The sequence below is a fragment of the Camponotus vicinus genome, unplaced genomic scaffold (assembly GCF_025532165.1).
Source record: "Camponotus vicinus isolate PSW18456_S1 unplaced genomic scaffold, iyCamVici1.0 SCAF_8, whole genome shotgun sequence".
Taxonomy (NCBI): Eukaryota; Metazoa; Arthropoda; class Insecta; order Hymenoptera; family Formicidae; genus Camponotus; species Camponotus vicinus.
The window spans coordinates 8,196,822-8,216,350 of record NW_028141980.1 but is presented as its reverse complement, the minus strand read 5'-3'; the positions used below and the strand labels follow the sequence as shown (position 1 = coordinate 8,216,350).

Below are 19,529 nucleotides of genomic sequence, written 5' to 3'. Positions count from 1 at the left end.
CGAAAAAAAAGATGAACATTACTCTCCGTAGACTCGGATAATACTTGTATAAAATATAATATTTCGTTCCGTATAAAGATTGCGCACTCACTTGTCATTAAAGCCGCAAACTTCTTCAATCAGTACAGCGCGTTCCTGCCTTGTAGCATGGGTCACGCATTTCTCGACTACGTTACTCGCGAATTTATGCTGGGATAGAGCGAGTACCTTGCCTCTGACACTGCCGATTAATTGTGCTTTGTCTTCTGGTTTTCCGTGCTCTATGGGAAACAAAAATAAATATTTTTAATGTATAATGTATAATGTTATTGTCACTTTCAACTTGCAATAAAATTATTAACTCTTAATTAATTTTATCTGAAAATATCAGTCTTTGTTTTACAGCAATTATCGCAACGAAAAGAGAAAAAACATGATATTCACCAAGCACATGTTGTATGACATAATTGCCATACTGATCTTGAATGAGTTGGTCCGTCGCGGCATGTAATTCCTGTAGAATCCCTTGCGTTTGTTCGGCAGTGCAATGTTCAAGAATGCGTTGGATTACTCGGCAGCCGTAAGGATGAGTGCTCAAGGAATACACTTGTCCGGCAAAAGCACCTATTACGAACTGCAATGCTCGCGGCTCGACGCATTCAATGCACTTTTGAACAACGTGATTCCCATTTTGATCCTTCACGCATTTCAACACATGCCCATCAAGTTCTCGCACGATCTCTTGCTGTTGTTCCGGTGCGATCGACTCGAGGGCCTTTTGTATGACTCTGCAGCCGTACATTTGCAGCGCTAAGGGTAAGACGTGTCCGCGAACCTGGAATAAATGAAAAAATAAAACAAAGGGTTTTCATAAAGATTTTCTTTAATATAATCATTTCAAAAATTATCAGATTATTTTGTGCGTAATCACATTGATTCAGATGACACGCAAATTTTTTAATCATGTAAGAAAATTACATATATGAAATATGTGAAAATAAGTATATCAGTAATAATAGTAATAGCATTTATTGGTCCTATCAAAAGTTGCCTATCAAAAGTTATCTTTAAATGCATTAAGAATTACTTTGACATATTCTATAGAAGAAATTATTAAATTAGTTTTTCTTAAAATGGTTTTTTTCTGCGCAAAAAATGTGAAATTTACCTTTTGAGCGAGAGTTGATTTTTGTTCCGGTGTACCATATTCAAAGAATTTCTGAATGACATAATTTCCAAAGACGTCTGTCATGAGAGAATATGCAGAAGAGAGGATTTCTTGAAACACGAGTTGTTTCTCATTAGCTGAAGCTCGCTCCAATTTCTGCTGAATAAATCGCGAGCCATGCTGATCTTGACTGAATTCAACTATATGATTAGCTAAATCACGTAATTGAAGACTCGGAAACCTGAAAGAAACCAAGTATATTTAATTTATTAATACATTACATGGTAATATTATTTAATAACGACATCAAAAAAATTACGTAATTTATTTATTTCTTATAGTATAATATATATTGAATTACTTTTCACATGCGATAATATTAGATAGAATTAGATATATCGGGAACTTTTTTTTATTTTTCTATATAAATTTAGCTACATATATATATTCTAATCAAGTGTCAAAATCTATCAAGTCAAGAAGAGAGAATGTAATAAACTATTTAAGGACAATCAAAAAAGGTCTCTTACAATTTTATCAATCTATTCTATTAATCATAAACTGACATTCGATAAACTGTATTTCGACATATAATATAAAAAAAATTATGATGATTATTTGCCGTTGATATTATAATTTAATACGATTAAAAGCCTTAAAAGATACCACAAACTTTACTAACCGATTATTTCGAAAATCTTCCAGTAGCCGAGATCGTCCACCGGCATTCTTGTCGCTAATATTAGCGGCACCTCCACGACCGGGTTTGCCCACGAGATTAGGGAACAGAGAGCTACTAGAACCAAACACTCCGTTGGCTGTTAAAGCGGGGACCGCGCTAGCGCGGAACTTGGCTTCGGCACCGGGAGCCGCAGATACTCGACTGGCTCCCCCAACAAGACCACCTAGGGATCCGCCTAAAGTCGGTGGCGGTGTCAATGACAATCCTAAAGGACTCGGTGACGCGGTAACTGTACCTGTATAACAAATCCAGAGTATATATTAGAAAAACGAATTACCAAGCACAAATAAGAATATTTCGCGAATTTAAACGTTTATTTTAACGTTAATATTATAAATATCTTGAAACTATATAAATATCATAATATCATAAATTACGAAAATATTTAGATTGTACTTAAGTATATCTGTATCTACAAAATTAAAAAAAATTCTTCTTACTTCGCTGATATGTCGAATAATGCTCTGTACACATTTTATTTTTTTTTTTAATAGAAGCAATGTACAATGTATAAAGGCTAAATCTAGTCGCACAGCGTGTTATGTTAAAATGTTATATGAATTACAATGACATGGACTGATTGCTCTAAACCAGACGTTCTTGCTTTGCCTATTCACTTCCAATCAAGAGCATCAGAACATAATATAATTCATAACGTCAGAATCAATTTTAGAGAGTAGGGTAGTGTTGTTACCATAGCCGAGTTATGTATACAAAAGCACGTGTACAAATGAAAATTATGATATATTATAGACACAATATACAACATAAGTAAAATCGAGCGTCTATGGCGATTCTGAAATGTCTCACAGTTGTGCATAGGCATCTAAAGGGCACAATCCTCGAAAATTTTCGTTGCTGTACATTATGAAAGAAAATGGTAAAGAAAGTCTTATTTTAACGAGAGATGAAGCGAGGATAATTCTCTTTCAACTCTCGTTATCGTTAGTTCTTCATGTTTTCGTACAACGAGAATATTCGCGAACTTATCACTTGAGATGTCCCACACACATCCTGTGTGTCAGAATACATTCCACACACAACAGAGGGATCCTTACCGAGGGCGCCGTAACTCTGAGGCCACTTCGCCCGGCTATATTCCAAGCTTGGACTGAAGGCTGAAGTATTTCTATCAAAGGAATCTCGTCTGCCGGTCGAAGACGCACCGAGGCCTAAACCTGCACACAAGACGGACACCGTCATCTTAACACGGGATGCTCGAAGGTCGACCGATATCGAGCTTGTTGAAAGACGTAATAATAATCGAACGAATTACGATAATCAACAAATCGGCACAAACGCTCTACTGGGAAGGGCGCATGACTGAAAGAGGGTTGATTATGTTTAACACAAAAATACGAGTCAATCAGGTTATATGAAGCATGCAAAAACACCTTGGATTGTTTTATTTTTGTACATGAAAATCCGTACACACACCACCAATGTAAAGAGCCGAAAGGAATGGTCTCGGGAAAAAGCATTCTTGAGTTGAAAAAAAAAACTTTAAATATATTTCAAGATGTTTCTCTTTTATATATAAATAAAATATACGAATCTCTCTTTCTTTTTTCTTGTATAAATCTTTATACAAAGTTATATTCTACCACAAATACTCTGCAGCTATCGATAAATAATTACAATATACAGTGTCCCATTTTAACTTTCACATTCGAATATCTCGAAACCATGGCGGTTTCGGTGAAAATGTTTTAAACAAAAGTTGTATGGTTTTAAGGGGGCCATAAGATGGTGTCATTGGTTTTACCTTGAAAAGTCGTTGGAAGGTCACGTGAAGATCGCCTTCAATTTTTTAAATGGAACCCCCTATTTTTTATTACTTATTCTTGTAGCTTATCTCGAGCTTTCCAAAACACTATAATAAAGTATTTCTTCATTGAGTACTTTTCGAGTTATGAGACTTGAAATAATTTCTTAATTTTACATAAACCATAAAATATCTAGTAAAATATTCATTTTTCGATTATCTTACCTTAATACTTTTATGTACAAAATAATGAGAGGAATCAATTGGTGTAAAGAAAACATACAGTTGCTTTTAAGAAAAAATATGGAATTGTTAATTGCAAATTACATATTTTTTCTTAAAAACAACTATGTTTTTTCTTTACACCAATTGATTCCTCTCATTATTTTGTACATAAAAGTATTAAGGTAAGATAATCGAAAAATGAATATTTTACTAGATATTTTATGGTTTATGTAAAATTAAGAAATTATTTCAAGCCTCATAACTCGAAAAGTACTTAATGAAGAAATACTTTATTATAGTATTTTGGAAAGCTCTCGAGATAAGCTACAAGAATAAGTAATAAAAAATAGGGGGCCCCATTTAAAAAATTGAAGGTGGCCTTTACGTGACCTTCAAACGACTTTTCAAGGTAAAACCAATGACACCATCTTATAGCCCCCTTAAAACCATACAACTTTTGTTTAAAACATTTTTACCGAAACCGCCATGGTTTCGAGATATTCGAGTGTGAAAGTTAAAATGGGACATCCTGTATATGCGGTGACCCAAATTTTTCTTTCTTTTCCGTCTTTAACTTGACCATTTAATGTGCATACTTGTTTTTCGTACAAACGCATACTTACTTTGTATTTCTTGAAAAATGGCTCGTGCCTTTGAAAGCTATCATTGTTTATACTGATATATTTACAAAATTTTCTCAAGTTGAAAAAGTTTATTTCCAATCCACATTGAAAAAAAAGAAAAAATGGAAATTACGTGTTACAAATTTACAGGAAGCTTCGTTACATGCGATTTCTATTTTGTAAAAATATACAGACTTGGATTGAAACTCGTGTGCTCGAAGAAGGTCGTCATGTTTTTTAGAAGATGGAGACAATTCTTCGAGAGCATACGAGGACGATGCTCGAGGATGATTTAGGAGAAATGTGACGATGATATACCTGTATTCTGTAGTTGGGCAGGTGAGCCCAATGCCCCGAGCGGGGAATTGCCGTATCCTAGAGCCGCTAAACCCGCGGCAAGTCCAGTGCCTTGCTGCTGCGCCTGTTGCACCGCAACTGCCTGGGCTTGCGCGACCACTGCCGCTGCGCTGCACGCTGCCAGACCTGCACCAAAAGCCCGCGAAACCCACACGCGCTGTCTTAGTCGTCGTAAGTGTGATTAGCGTATGTTATACCGAACCTCATACCGTCTACAGTGAGAAGCCTAGCGGCAATACACATCACGCAGCTCTACAATCGCGTGTCCGCGATCGGGGGTGTAGATAGGACAGACTACCCTCTGGTCCGGAAAAATTAAATTTCGGCGGTCGTTGCGTGTCAAACGACTCGACTTTCGTATCAGGATCATGATTATATCGCGGTTTATATTTCCAAGAAAAAGAGTGTGTAATCGAAAGAAATTAGTCATTCACTTTCTTTCGTGATAAGAACCTATGATTTAATACTATTATCTTTTCCGATCGTATACGTATAGAAAGGCAAAGAGTAAAAAGTATGTTCACAGTTTCGAATATTACACTTACATGACAATAGTCATTTTTCTCTCATATTATTATACCATTTCTTTTCTCTAAAAATTAAAATTTATCGTTTTTATATCTGATTTAAATTATAAAACACGATATGATACGAATTCTCCAGTTTTCATATATTATTCATTTATCACATTTCGAGTGAAGTTTCAAAATATACAGGAATTGTGATATGACAATCCACTAAACATTTAATTTATAAAATTTTCTTTTTTACAAACTCTAAATTTTTGAAATCCAATATTTTATATATGCAACGATCTAATAAAATATTTCTATTATTACGCAAAATATCCTTTTGTCCGGTGAATTCATCAGGTATCACTATCCTAATACACCCATCTGCGAGCCGTTTTATCAATTTTTCTTTTCTCTTCTTTTAGTCACAATGTTACAATATGTCGTGGAATGTGTATTTACAGGAAACAGGCGAGTTAACCGTAAAGAAGAAAAACGATCAAACGTTGGCACGCTTATTATCATAATCGGACAACGTTTTCGTAGCACATGATCATGCATTACACACGTATTATACGACAAGGGAAGGGTAAAGAGAGAAAAAGATCTTTACAAAATGTTACACACATGATTTTACAAGGCTTCTTACAAGTATGTTTACAAGGAAAACAATAGTGCAGGAGACTAGGAGAGGATCCCGTTAAACTCACCTAGACATTCGCCAGGCGTAGCGTTGCTGTGAGATGTCGGAGTCGGCTGGGAATATAGGTTCGGCGGCGGCGGTGCTGGTGGACCCGGTGGAGGCTGAGACGGGGCTCTATTCACGAGAACTGGCGCGGGGCTAACTAATCTCATGGGAGTCGCTGCTGAGCTCAGACCACGAACGCCTCCCATGACGATGGAACCATTCTGATCGTAATAAGCCGGTATCACCTGATATTGACCTTGAACCTATAAAATAATTTATTACATCATGTTAGTTAATTATACAGCAGAGACATTATTAAAGATATTGATGATATAATCTTGGAGTGATTAATCTTAAAACTGGTACATTAAAAGAAAACGAACAATTTGGATTAAAGCAACTTATGTAATATTTATAGGAACGAATTATACGAATTATACATAAAGAGTTGATTTTGTAATTTTTCAGGAAAATGTGAAAACCTTGTGGAGATGTAAAGGTTTGCGCAATTTTCTGTTTAAATCACCGAGATTTCTGTTTATATTACTTTTGTTTGTAAATTGCAGCGCACATATATACAATAGACAGTAACTCGCCAAATTGAACGTTTAATTTTATAAATCGAGAACACATTCCGTACACACACTCCTCCGCTTGCCACTGTAGCGAAATATTTGGCTAGATTTGAGGAGGACAATGTGGCAGCTTCTAATTGGCACAACAAGCGCTTCTCATCATATGTCAGGCTTAGAGAAAACAGGTATCACCGGTTATTCGCGACACGCAGAGGCGGCAACACAAGAGAGAAAATAGCTATTACAGGATTAGAAACACATATAATTCGCGGTACGCGCTAATTCGCGAGCTCTCTATCTCACCCCGTCTAATTTTAGCCTTTATTTAATGGTCATGGTTCACGCATCATCGCGATACTCTCGTGCGGCTCAATTTATTTCGAAACACGTGCACCGAGCGCGAGTATGCCATTCCAGGGGTTCATTATAGTACTTTTGAAAAAAAATTGTAAAATTTTCAGAAACACTATAATAAAAATATACACCTATACACATTATTCTAGATAATTTGTAAGTTACATCGATGTTCTCTGAGAAGATTAGATTTTAAAATTTACAGTGCAATTTCTTCCTAATATGCGATGGAGGTCGGAGCTTCTATCCTTTTCGTATATTTGCAGTTTTACAAAAATATAACTTATGAATATTAAAAATCTTTTTTCCATCTTGTCTACACATTTATAATTACTTCTGGCGGCACGTATAATTAGCTCACCGTTTGTGCCAGATTATTCGCGGTGTCCTGCGCGGCAGCGGCTGCGGCCGCCGCCGAAGAGGGAGTGAGCGGTCGTCGGGGTGGCGGTGGCGCGGCAGCTTGGGGTGGCGCCTGCGGGAGCAGTCCAGCCGGATAGACCCAGGGCCCGACTCCATAGTACTGTGGGACGACTGGCGGCGGTGCGCCGGCTATCAATGCTCCTACGTAAGGTTCCTGACCGCTGATAACGGTATAGGGGGCCGTGGGGAAATTCTGCTGCTGCTGCTGCTGTTGTTGCTGCTGCTGCGCCTGGGATGCGGCCAGGTACTGCTGCTGCTGCTGTTGCTGCTGCTGAAGCAGTTGCAGCTGCTGCGGTGTTGCGCCTTGTGGTTGACTGCGAAACAGTTGCTGAAAGAAGAAAAATGTATGAGTACATGATGTGGAAATATTTCTTTATTGATCATGTTAATAATATTCCCCAGATTCTCTCTTCTAATAAAAGAGACAATATTAAATATAAATATTGATATTTAAGAAAGTGGAAGTAGTAGCTTGATTATTTTTGCAATATTTTCAAACACTGCTATTTTTAAGTTACTTTAAAGATAGGAATGATTTTTTCTCAAAATGTATACATAATTATAATTCTATCTCTGATGTGGAATGAGAAATATAAATCAATTTCCAGCGTATTAATTAATTGAAATTGATTAGGAAAAGTAGGAAAAAGATTTCTTCCAACAATCTTTGATAATGTATGATATTATTGCTTCCGAAAATATTATTTTTATTTTATTTGAGAATTTTCACGACAGCTGGTGCGACGTATCTGACGAAATATCGTGTGCGGGACGCCGTGTATATCAGGAAGGGATCTTATAACGCGCAAATTGCGCCAGTGAAACGGCCTTTCGGGCCTTCATGGCTCGATGACGACATCGTATTACGGAGATAATCGGTCGCGGCCGAAGGTTTTCAACAGCGAGGATCAAGGTCGAAGGCAGGCAGTGCCGCCGCCTGGAAGCAGCGCAAGAGACAAGACTCGGTATTAAAGTCGAGGAAGAGACAACCGAGACCTCCTCTTCTCCGGTTGGTGGTCGGCCTGCCTGGGTCGATGACCCCCGCGGACATTCACCGACATGCGTTCGCCTCCTCTGCGTTACCGGACCGGTGAGATCGCGCCGTGGACTTCTTAATTGACCGACAAAGATGCCGTGATTCGACGCGATGCCATGTGGAATAGAATACGGAATAAAAAGCACGAGGAAGTAGTAATAAATCGTAATAGGGGAAGAAAGAAAAAAAAAATTATCCTTATTTAATAGACGCGCGTACAAGTTTCATTTATTTCTTCAGAGTTCGAGAATTCATCCTAGCGTGACAAAAAAATTCTAAATTAATTTCGTGTAATTTCATGTTTTTTAATTAATGTTTTCTTTATCGAAAAAAAAAATAAAAAAAATAAAAAACGAGGTGTATCTCATACACAACTGAGACTATTAGGCTAATGAAAACAGTTGTCGTTATATTTCTTTCTCGTTGGTCGCTTAAATTATACGAAATTAAAAACTCAGGTGCGTTAATGATCGATCGATAAATTTAATAACATTATCCGGACGTTTTTTTTGCCCTTCAAATTTGCGAGAGCTAGAAAATAGAGACGGAAACATCGATCGAGAACGGCTGATTCTTGCACGAGGCGTTGAAAACGCTTAAATCGTAGACACGACTCGCTCCAACCCTAAGAAGCAACGATGCGTTTCGGGTATTAACCTCTTCCGGAAACGGCTCGAGCTCGAGTCAAGGCCATAGATACACTTGACCGTTGTTCTGCGCACGAAAGTCACGAAAGAAGACTCCTCTATTTTAATTATTATTATCCTTTATGATAATAACGTTTTAATTTACCAGTATCGCATGTTGTACATCATATCTTATAATACAATTAAATTACCATAAGCACATACATTCTGAAGCTCTTATTTCATAATTAATGTGTTAATTACTGGCTAATCTAATAAGTATTTTAAATGAAATATATTATTTATTCCGAGAAGAAAAATAAACCAGAATTATAGTCATCCTCTCATTCGTCAGTTCTACAATTTTGACGTATCTTGAACGAAAAAAAAACCTCATTTTATAGAAAAATCCAATATATAATAAGGAACATTACGTTGCAAGATGTATGAGATATAAACGGCTCATTAAGGTCAGATATTGTGTTCCGGAGTTATTTTTCTTCAGCCGAATAGCTAAACCGTTAATCAAAGAAGCATCGTTATCGATCGAAATTCTAACTGGCACGGCACCAAAGGGATCATTAGGACGTTAATAGTATATCCCATCCTGGCGACTATGTTTATCTCACCTCACATTTGTTTAATAAAATCGTAATCTTATCATCGTTCGAATGATCAACTTGGAGCTTCATCATCATTTTCTCGGACACACTTCTCTCTGGATCGCATTGCGTATTTCATACTAATAATCATTCGTTTGGTATAATTTATTATCGAGTATTATTTGGTATAATTTTTATTATTAAGTATTATTTAGTATTATTTATTACTCGTTTGGTATAATTTATTATTGAGTATTATTTGGTATAATTTTTATTATTAAGTATTATTTAGTATTATTTATTATTAAGTATTATTTAGTAATTTATTATTTATGATTAACTATGAGAATTAAAGAAGTAATATCGATAAATTCTTTGAAACTGTAAGTTATTCTATTCTTATTAGTATAGTTTAATATTGCGATTATCAATCTGTCACTTTACCTTCAACGATTTTTATAATTACGTCCGTTTCTGGGGGATGAAAATTTTATTACGAGTAGAAATCGACGCTTTCATAATAATCGTTTGAGCTTAAAATAAAAATGCGGCCCTTTTTACCGTCGTTCTCGAGAACGAACGAAGCGAAACAAATGTCTAAATGGAAATTACAGCGATTTCGCGTAGAAATGGTAGAGCCCGTGACGTGTCGAAGGAGAAAAAAAAGGAGAGAAACTGGGTGAAGCACGTCATATCGGAGAGGGGCAGTCGATTTCGGACGAGGAGGGAAAACAATGGCGCGGTGCATTGTCGTGGGTGAGAAAGGGGATGAGTTACACTCCTGGAAATGTGAGTCATTGTTGAATACCTAAGGCTTCCGCCGGCGGCTTGCAAATTGGCGGCCGACAATACGGAACTCGATTCCCCTCCCACCGTTAAAAAATACCCGGCGCAATTATCGTGATATTTTTGAAGAACGCTTTGATGGAGATGAACGGATTATTGCATTCTTAATTATAAATCTCTGTCGACGTATTACGAAAATTTTTATCGCTTACGATTTTCAAGAGACTTGGAGGTATTGAAAAATATACAAACTTTTTCTCATCGCATGCAAGATTAATTTTGGATTTCTGAGATAGATCATGTAATTGCAAAGAAACGGGAGAAATATTATTTAAATAAAATTTAAATTCATTATGATATAAAATTATTAAATTACTAAAAATTAAAAAATATTCAATAATTTTGATAAAATATTTTGTAAAAAAAATCTAAAATAGCTTTATATAATAAATAAATATTTATAAAAAAATTGACATTTAAAAGAAGTAAAGAGTAGACTGAATATTAAATAAGTAACTTATATAAGAAATAATAAAAAACAAGAAATTTTTACAAAAAAGTTCTCGATTAATGACTGTTATTTTCGGAGTGAATTTAAAACAACTTTGAGCGTGCAACATACCGTAAGGTACAAATCACACATTAAATATTCGACTCGAAGCCCTTAGTAATTGACAGCACATTCAAAGTGTACGTCATTAATTTTAATAGACGGCAAGTTGGCGCGAAGGACTTTCCAAGTGAAAGAATCGTAGTTGAGATTACACAGTCAGAGAGAGAGACGGAGAGAAAATCAATTAAAATATATAAATTCTCTTGCACTATCAAAGTATCATTGTCCTGCAGTAATGAATAGACCGTCGACTTTTTTTTACACTCATCCGGGATAGACTTTCACTGATCTACGATAGTCTACTTGTTATTCTTGTTGAATTACTATTCGCACTCTCTTTCAGAGAGCGCAAGGAATCGCATTATGTCGAACGCGTCAGTGTTTCCGCGATTTTTATTGTCATACGGACACCACGCTTTCTTCCATCCACTGTGAAATTCTGTTTTATAGCAGAATTTTAAAAAAAGAACAAGAGATATTTTTAGGTGGTCTTCAAACTGAAAAGAGAAATCTTTTTCAGCATGAATCGATGAATCTTCAATTTTCTTCCACCTCATCCGTGATATTTTTATTTTTAATCGATTCTCTTTAATTTTTATTTTTATTTTTATTTTTAATCGAGTCTGTTTAATTTTTATTTTTATTTTTAATCGATTCTCTTTAATTAATAATCGATTATCTTTAATTTAACTTTATTTTTTATACAACCATCTGTTATCAATGCAAATAAAATTATTACAACGCTGTTTACATTTAAATATAAAAGCAGAAGCCAAAATCTTGGGGAGCAGTCAGCAAAAATTAGCTTTTAATTAATGGCTTGCGAAAAGACGTAACGCAATCAATGATATAAGAACGATTAGATAAGAGATATTCCGCCTCGCTAAATTCCTCGCAAATCATCCGCGGAAACGAGTTTGAGAAGGTTCAATAACCCTCTCTTTGCGCGACTTCGTCGCATTCGTCTTTCATAACCGTATACTTTAATATTTATCACCGGTTTATCTATCGTCGCCCGTGTATATCTTGGGAACGCCAAACGATTCGATTTCAATCCGCTATCGATTCGTCGCTTTCCGTTTGACGATCTTTACCGCTATACGACGTCCATTTCTGGGACAGAAAAGTCGTGTATTTTATTATGAATAAAACACACGACGTTTTTACGGTATATAAATAATAATTTTCCTCTACAGGGGGAGTGTTAGCTTTCCACCACAATTTTATACTCTCCTCATTTTTTTTTTAAATTATCAGTTTACAAGTAAGTTATTCGATAATCGATAGTTTTTATTTAAAATTTATATTATTTAATATTATTTAAAATTTATATTATTTAATATTATTTAAAATTTATATTATTTAATATTATTTAAAATTACTTAATCAAGCATTTATTAACTTATTTTTCTCACTGGTTGTTAGTATGTTAGTGCGCTAGTAAAAAAGAAACGCGAAAATCACGCTTCACTCGGGAGATCAGTTCATCCACGCTCTATATAATAGAGTGTCACAGTTATTCAGAGATAGGCCCATCAACAGCGCGCGCATAATACAGGTATTGTCACTAATCTCGTATCCAAGTACGTATCTGTCGCATTATCTTATCGCACTGCATTGTCACAATCGCGAAAATTAGTAATAATAAAGCGGATGTTCCGCGAGCAACAGAGATAATCATGATAAGATGTGACGGTTGACTTAATAATAAATGAACGTAACAATATTTTACATCTAATGCAAACTACTTTTTATATTCGATGAAAAATTAAACTTTTTATATGTAACAGGGTGTTTCATTTTAAGTGATGCAGCTGAATATTTCTAAAGTAAAAGAGATTGGAAGAAATGTTTCAGACAAAAGTTGTTTGACTCGAAGGGAGACATAAGATGATGCCATTGGTTTGATCTTGGATAATTGTCTGAAGGTCACATGAAGGTCACCTTTAATTTTTTTTAAAAAACTTCCTATTTTTTATTACTATTCTTATAGTTTATCTCGAGAGCTTTCCAAAACACTATAATAAAGTATTTTTTCATTGAGTACTTTTCGAATTATAAGGCTTGAAATAATTTCTTAATTTTATATAAACCATAAAATATCTAGTAAAATATTCATTTTTCGATTATTTTACTTTAATGCTTTTATGTACAAAATTGTTTTTAAGAAAAAATATGTAATTGTTAATTCCAATCTTTTTATTTTAAAAGATATTTAGCTGCATCACTTAAAATGAAACACTCTGTATATAAATGTACACATACACAAGCATGTAAAAAAATAATTATATAAAAATAATATAATGTACATAAAATTACACAATGTAATTAATATAAATTACGTTGTTGAAAGAAATAACGTGTCTTAATACTTGTTAATAAAGAATATGAATTAAAGAGTAACCTTCTTTTTAATGCAAAGATATTCATGTTCCACGACGAATAATATATTTCTTTATTCGACAAAATATATGTGTCTGTTATCGAGTCTTCGCGTAGATTTAAAAGAATCCACGTTTCATTCGAAAAAGTCGCGAAAAGGCGATAAATCTGTAAAGCCAATCTGCCTCGAATGAATTTGCCGACACGGTTCTCTCTAATTAAATATTACTCCCCAACGTTGCAGCAACGTACTCCTTACGACGGCTTTGCGTTGAAATCAATAGTTGGCACACAAAATATACAGAAATACATGCAACGAAATCCGTATTCAGTTCTAATTCAGCATCGCGGAAAGTTCCACCGACATATAGCTCGTCCCGTGCATATTACGGTTCGCAGACGCATAAATGTTTCACCGCCATTCATTTCGAAAACTTCGGTCTAGTGAATGCATGTGTGGATGTGGACGAGAGAAGAACGTGTTGCGGAAGAAGAGCTTGACGCCCGAGAACGTTTCGAGTTTACTCGTATGCTACGTTAAGCAATTTATTTCCGTACGCTTATGTGTGCAACCGCTCATGTAATCTCTCTATATCGTAAAAATAAAAGTATCATCATCATCATCGTCATCTGGTAACTGATGACATCTCGAAACTGTCGAGAGCCGTTGAATTTTGCTCGCTGGTAACGTGAAAGAATTAATTTAATTCCGGTCTGATTAAAAGGACGTGTTTGTCACGATATCGTACATCAAGCAACCGTTCGGAGAAGCAGATGAGGCGTGATATATTCTCGTGGAAGTCGAGTATCCCGTGAAATAAAGGCACAACGACGAGACAAATCGCGGCGAAGCCCGTTACTTCACCGCTTCGGAGCACCGTTAGCTCACCTGGCTACGTGTACGGAATATACAGGGTGTCACGAGGAAAGAGGTTCATGTTTCATCGAGATCTGTTGTCCCGTTTTACGATGACGAAAGCATATAATCGATATGATCCGTGTTATTCGATTTTACGATCGTTTGATGCGACATTAAGTCCCTCATCTACACAGAAAAAAAGTAAGTGTCAAATCAAAATTTATATACTTAAACTAACGCGTTCATTGTTTCGTATATACGCAATATAATCTTCTTAGAAGAATTTAATGATTTTAAATTTCAACAATATTATAGTCTTATTTTAATATTGTAATTGTCACCTCAAGAATATATAATTATTTGATTCTACTTTAAGAAAATTATAATCTTTGATTTAAAAATGTTATTTTCTATCCAACATTGTTTCTTTTCCATTCGAGAAAATTAAATCTCAAATCATAAGAATATATATTTCTCGATTGAACTATATAAAATAGCTTCATTCAAGTAAGCAATTATATTTTTCTTTAATTAATGCGATATAATCTCATTTCAAGATTTCCATGTCAAAACTAAATATATTTTCAAAGCAAGAATGTCCTTTTTTTCTGTGTGCTGAATTTATATGTTTATACATAAAAAAAAATAAGAGAGTGTCAAATCAAAATTTATATACTTAAACTAACACGTTCATTGTTTCGTATATACGCAACAATTTATAATCTTCTTAGAAGAATTTAATAATTTTAAATTTCAACAATATTATAGTCTTATTTTAATATTGTAATTGTCATCTCAAGAATATATAATTATTTAATTCTACTTTAAGAAAATTATAATCTTTGATTTAAAAATGTTATTTTCTATCTAACATTGTTTCTTTTCCACTCAAGAAAATTAAATCTCAAATCATAAGAATATATATTTCTCGATTGAACTATATAAAATAGCTTCATTCAAGTAAGTAATTATATTTTTTTTTAATTAACGCGATATAATCTCATTTCAAGATTTCCATGTTAAAACTAAATATATTTTCAAAACAAGAATGTCCTTTTTTTCTGTGTACATCTTCCCTCTTACATCATTCCCTTATTCCGAATGTATCGACGATACAAGCGTGTAGATTCATGTTAAATGCCCTGTCAGCCGAGTTCTCATCGCGAGTCTGTACGTGGCATTGACCTTTGCTTCGATAAGTGACAGATTGATCACCAAAACTGTGTCAATAATAATAAAATAATCTTAACAATTCGTTGTAACGCGATTTTTTAATATCTTTAATATACATATTTTTATTTTTAAATTACTCTACTTATCATTTATATATTTTACATTATTTTATAAATGATATGTTGAATTTTATACAACTACTTTCATCCATCAAAGGTATTGTATTGTATACAATGCACTTGTCGCTCTAATGGATTTTAAGATTTATGTTCATAAAACCAGAAACAATTGACAATACTTTGTATTTAGGACGGCAATATAAGCCTTTCCTCCTGGCACAAGCGAAATAATTATACGTTTTCCTCAAGTGTTGGCTTCACACTTTGTAAACTCTTGTGACGAAGGTAACGAGAGCAAAGGGTTTGAGTTGTATTTATCGCGACAAAGAGGTCAAGGGTCAAGGTGCGCGACAATTTTAAGATAACTTGACATAAATTCTGATGCAAAATCCACATCTTAGGCTTCTCTATTGTCAATAGAAATAATGAAATTAATCCAAACAGAATTAATAAAATTTCTTTCAGCGAAGAGAGAATTCTACAAGAAATTTAAATTACAATTTTTTCATTTATACATTAATAGGAAAATCTAATGACACGATAATTATCATGCAATGGAAATGATCCGTCACTCAAGACGAATAAAAAAACTGACATTTTATTAATATCCTATAAATAAATTTCCGCGAGCGCGAAAAAAAATGCAAGAGCAAATCTAATTTATTAAATGACAAATTGTCAAGAAAAAGAATGCGGATTTGACCGAGTCACGAACTCTAAGGATTCGTTATTCGGTGCATATCGATCGAAGTGTTTCCGACTATCCACGTCACATTAAGAATAATAAAAAGCCAATCTGCTCGCATATTTGAAGCGCATAATCTTCTGCACGAAACGTGCGAGTCGAGTGAACATCGCGAGACTTGTGACGAGTCATCACACCATGCGGCATCGTTTTTGCGAGGGTAAATATAGATCGTGTAAAAAAAAAAAGCAATCTGCAATCTTCGATATATAATCATTATTTTTGATTATAGCTTTACAATTTATCCAATATTTTTGTTAATCGCGTTGCCTCTTCCTTCTATCGAAATTTTAAAATAGAAATCTACTCGTACATTTAACTTAAATCACGAGATGATTTGGTTTCCACGATAAATTTTGATGAATAAAAAAAATTTGAATCTCTTAGTAATTCATAAAATAATTTCATAGCTTTAAATATTAGGGCAAAATTTAATTTTGAATTTTTTATATGCATGTATGATGACATTCTCTCTTTACATATTCTACAATGTAAGAGATGTGTATAATTTAACAGGATGTTTTCCATTTTGACTTCGCCATCGAAATATCTCGTAGTCTTACGAGTTTTTTTTTAGTCTAAAAAAAAAATGTAATTTGCAATTAACAATTACATATTTTTCCTTAGAAACAATTATGTTTTTCCTTTACGCCAATTGATTCCTCTCATTATTTTGTACATAAAAGTATTAAGGTAAGATAATCGAAAAATGAATATTTTACAAGATATTTTACGGTTTATGTAAAATTAAGAAATGATTTCAAGCCTCATAACTCGGAAAGTACTTAATGAAAAATACTTCATTATAGTGTTTTGGAAAGCTCTCGAGATGAGCTACAAGAATATGCAAAAACATATAGGGTGTCGCATTTAAAAAGTTGGAGGTGACCTTCACGTGATCTTCAGGTGACTCTTCAAGGTCAAACTAATGGCACCATCTTATGTCCCCCTCGAAACCATACAACTTTTGTCTGAAACATTTTTTCGTATCTTTTAGACTTTACGAGATATTTCGATGGCAAAGTTAAAATGGAACACCCTGTATAGAATTCCATCTATCTACCTCCAATAATAATATTCGCAATCGTAATTTTGTCTCATAAATATTAGCCAAAAGTAAAGCGCAAAATCTTGCGGCAATGTTGTCGCAATGTTCCGTGCCGTATGGGTTATAATTACACCCTCGTGATACGTGATCCTTTTAGAAAAATCGATATGTGCATTACTTTGTTGCAGAATTACGCTATCGGGAATCAGATTACGAGGCCGCAAATCGAATCATTTCCCCGGAGGATATTCCGTTCCCATGGCAGGCGAAGAATATTGTCGTGCAACATGGTCGAGCGCCGTTTGCGAAACGGCCGTTCCAGATTACGTGTCAGCAGCGAGTCGGCAACTTTCTAAGTGCACAGGTTGCGAGCTCGAGTTCGTTTCTTTTTTCGCGATCCTGCTCGTTAATCGATCGACGCGTTCCACTCGTGACGGAGAACCGCCGAACGCTAAATGCTCGAAGGAAAGGACGGAAACCGGTTTCTTCGGCAGCGCGAACCGATCGATTTGACCCCGAGCGCGCGATCGATGCACAAAACACCCCCTTCTGCCAATGTACCGTTTTGCCGGACTTTGGAGGACTCGAGAATTCTTGATAATAGATGCGAAAAGTGTCGGCAAAAAAATCGAGGCGATGCCGAAAATTTATATCTTTATTGTCGAACGAAAGCAATCGGCCATTTGTCGATATTGTTTCGCTCGAGATAATTCCAGCGAAGAATAAGTAAAACAACAAGTCGAAGTAGAAGGAATAAATCATCGCGCAAGAGAATGAAACGAGCAACAAAAATATTTAGCAATTAATACTTTGCGCAATTTTCTTGGGAATTATTTTTCTTTCCTTCGATCGATCGATCCTTCCGTTTCCTCTGTATCGAGCTACAAAGCCACTGAAAACTATCGGAGAAGCGATTTGCCTCGACGAGGTTTTTTATCATCGTGGATATCGAGGGATACGAATATCTCCTTTATAATACGTGTACCGTTAGAATGTCCCGATCAATTCGAAAAATAGTGGCAATCGAGACAGTCCCGTGCAATAAAATTTTGTGTCTGTTATAATTCTTTCAAGCGTGCAACGAACATACAGGGTGGGCCATTTTAATCCGTCCACGGGAATATCTCCTCAGGTAGGGGCGATAGCGGAAAATGCCTCAGACAAAAGTTGTATGGCTTGAAGGGGGCCATAAGATGGTGTCATTGGTTTGACTTTGAAAAGTCGTTTGAAAGTCACGTGAAGGCCACCTTCAATTTTTTAAATGGAACCTCCTATTTTTTGTTACTTATTCTTGTAGCTTATCTCGAGAGCTTTCCAAAACACTATAATAAAGTATTTCTTCATTGAGTACTTTTCGAGTTATGAGGCTTGAAATAATCTCTTAATTTTACATAAACCATAAAATATCTAGTAAAATATTCATTTTTCGATTATCTTACCTTAGTACTTTTATGTACAAAATAATGAGAGGAATCAATTGGTGTAAAGAAAACACATAATTGTTTCGAAGAAAAAATATGTAATTTGCAATTAACAATTCTAAAAATCTAACAAGTCTAAAAATAATCCGTCGTAAACGACGAACTTGAGTATCGATAACGATTAAAAACATGAACATGAACGAGCGATGATGGCTGACGATTTCGAGGCCAACAAGGGCAAAAAAAAAAAGGGAAAAAAATTCGCGGAAAAAGTCGCGAGGAAAGCTACGTATGTACGTCCACAAGATGTCCATTAGCGAGTCAACTCCGTATCGAGACTCGGAACAATGGTTATTGTCGCCGCCTGTATCATTCACGTAGCTATAATAATGACAGAGACGCGTTAGCCTAGTTGCGAAATTCAATTAAAATAAACTGCCCAGCCTTTCGCGTGCGCGCGCGCGCATCACGCTACCCCTCACCAAGGCTGGAATAAAAGAAAGAGAACAGGAGGAGGAGAACGAGATAAAGTACGAAACACCCTGATCCGCAGGGTGGGTACAGGTCGCGTGATAAGGGTCGCAGCAACTGCCACACCTTGATATCAGATACCCTTCGCGGTAGCTTTTAGCCAAATGACGCGGATTTTATTATTGGATGGTCTTCCAGGGGTGCGGCCGAGTTATATCGTCATCCACCTGGCATTAATGC

The 19,529-nt window shown here is 35.3% G+C and overlaps 1 protein-coding gene and 1 long non-coding RNA gene across 7 annotated transcripts in view; one reads left to right on the top strand and one right to left on the bottom strand.

Annotated features, from left to right (window-relative positions):
- The window catches only part of Pum (pumilio), a 103,672-nt gene that overhangs the window by 9,898 nt on the left and 74,245 nt on the right, over positions 1–19,529 (bottom strand). For 3 of the 6 annotated variants that reach the window (XM_083106408.1, XM_083106407.1, XM_083106411.1), the window contains 8 exons: positions 7,350–7,736; positions 6,082–6,322; positions 4,821–4,985; positions 2,948–3,067; positions 1,830–2,124; positions 1,148–1,388; positions 424–814; positions 92–260 (listed from right to left, as the gene is read on the bottom strand). In XM_083106408.1, the coding sequence (XP_082962534.1) occupies positions 92–260; positions 424–814; positions 1,148–1,388; positions 1,830–2,124; positions 2,948–3,067; positions 4,821–4,985; positions 6,082–6,322; positions 7,350–7,736 (2,009 nt within the window). The remainder of the gene's footprint in view (positions 1–91; positions 261–423; positions 815–1,147; positions 1,389–1,829; positions 2,125–2,947; positions 3,068–4,820; positions 4,986–6,081; positions 6,323–7,349; positions 7,737–19,529) is intronic. The other 3 variants (XM_083106409.1, XM_083106410.1, XM_083106412.1) reach the window with 3 other exon arrangements.
- LOC145975745 (uncharacterized) lies at positions 7,354–9,294 on the top strand. Its single transcript, XR_014440075.1, has 2 exons — positions 7,354–7,752; positions 8,144–9,294. It is a non-coding gene; the product is annotated as an uncharacterized LOC145975745 (long non-coding RNA).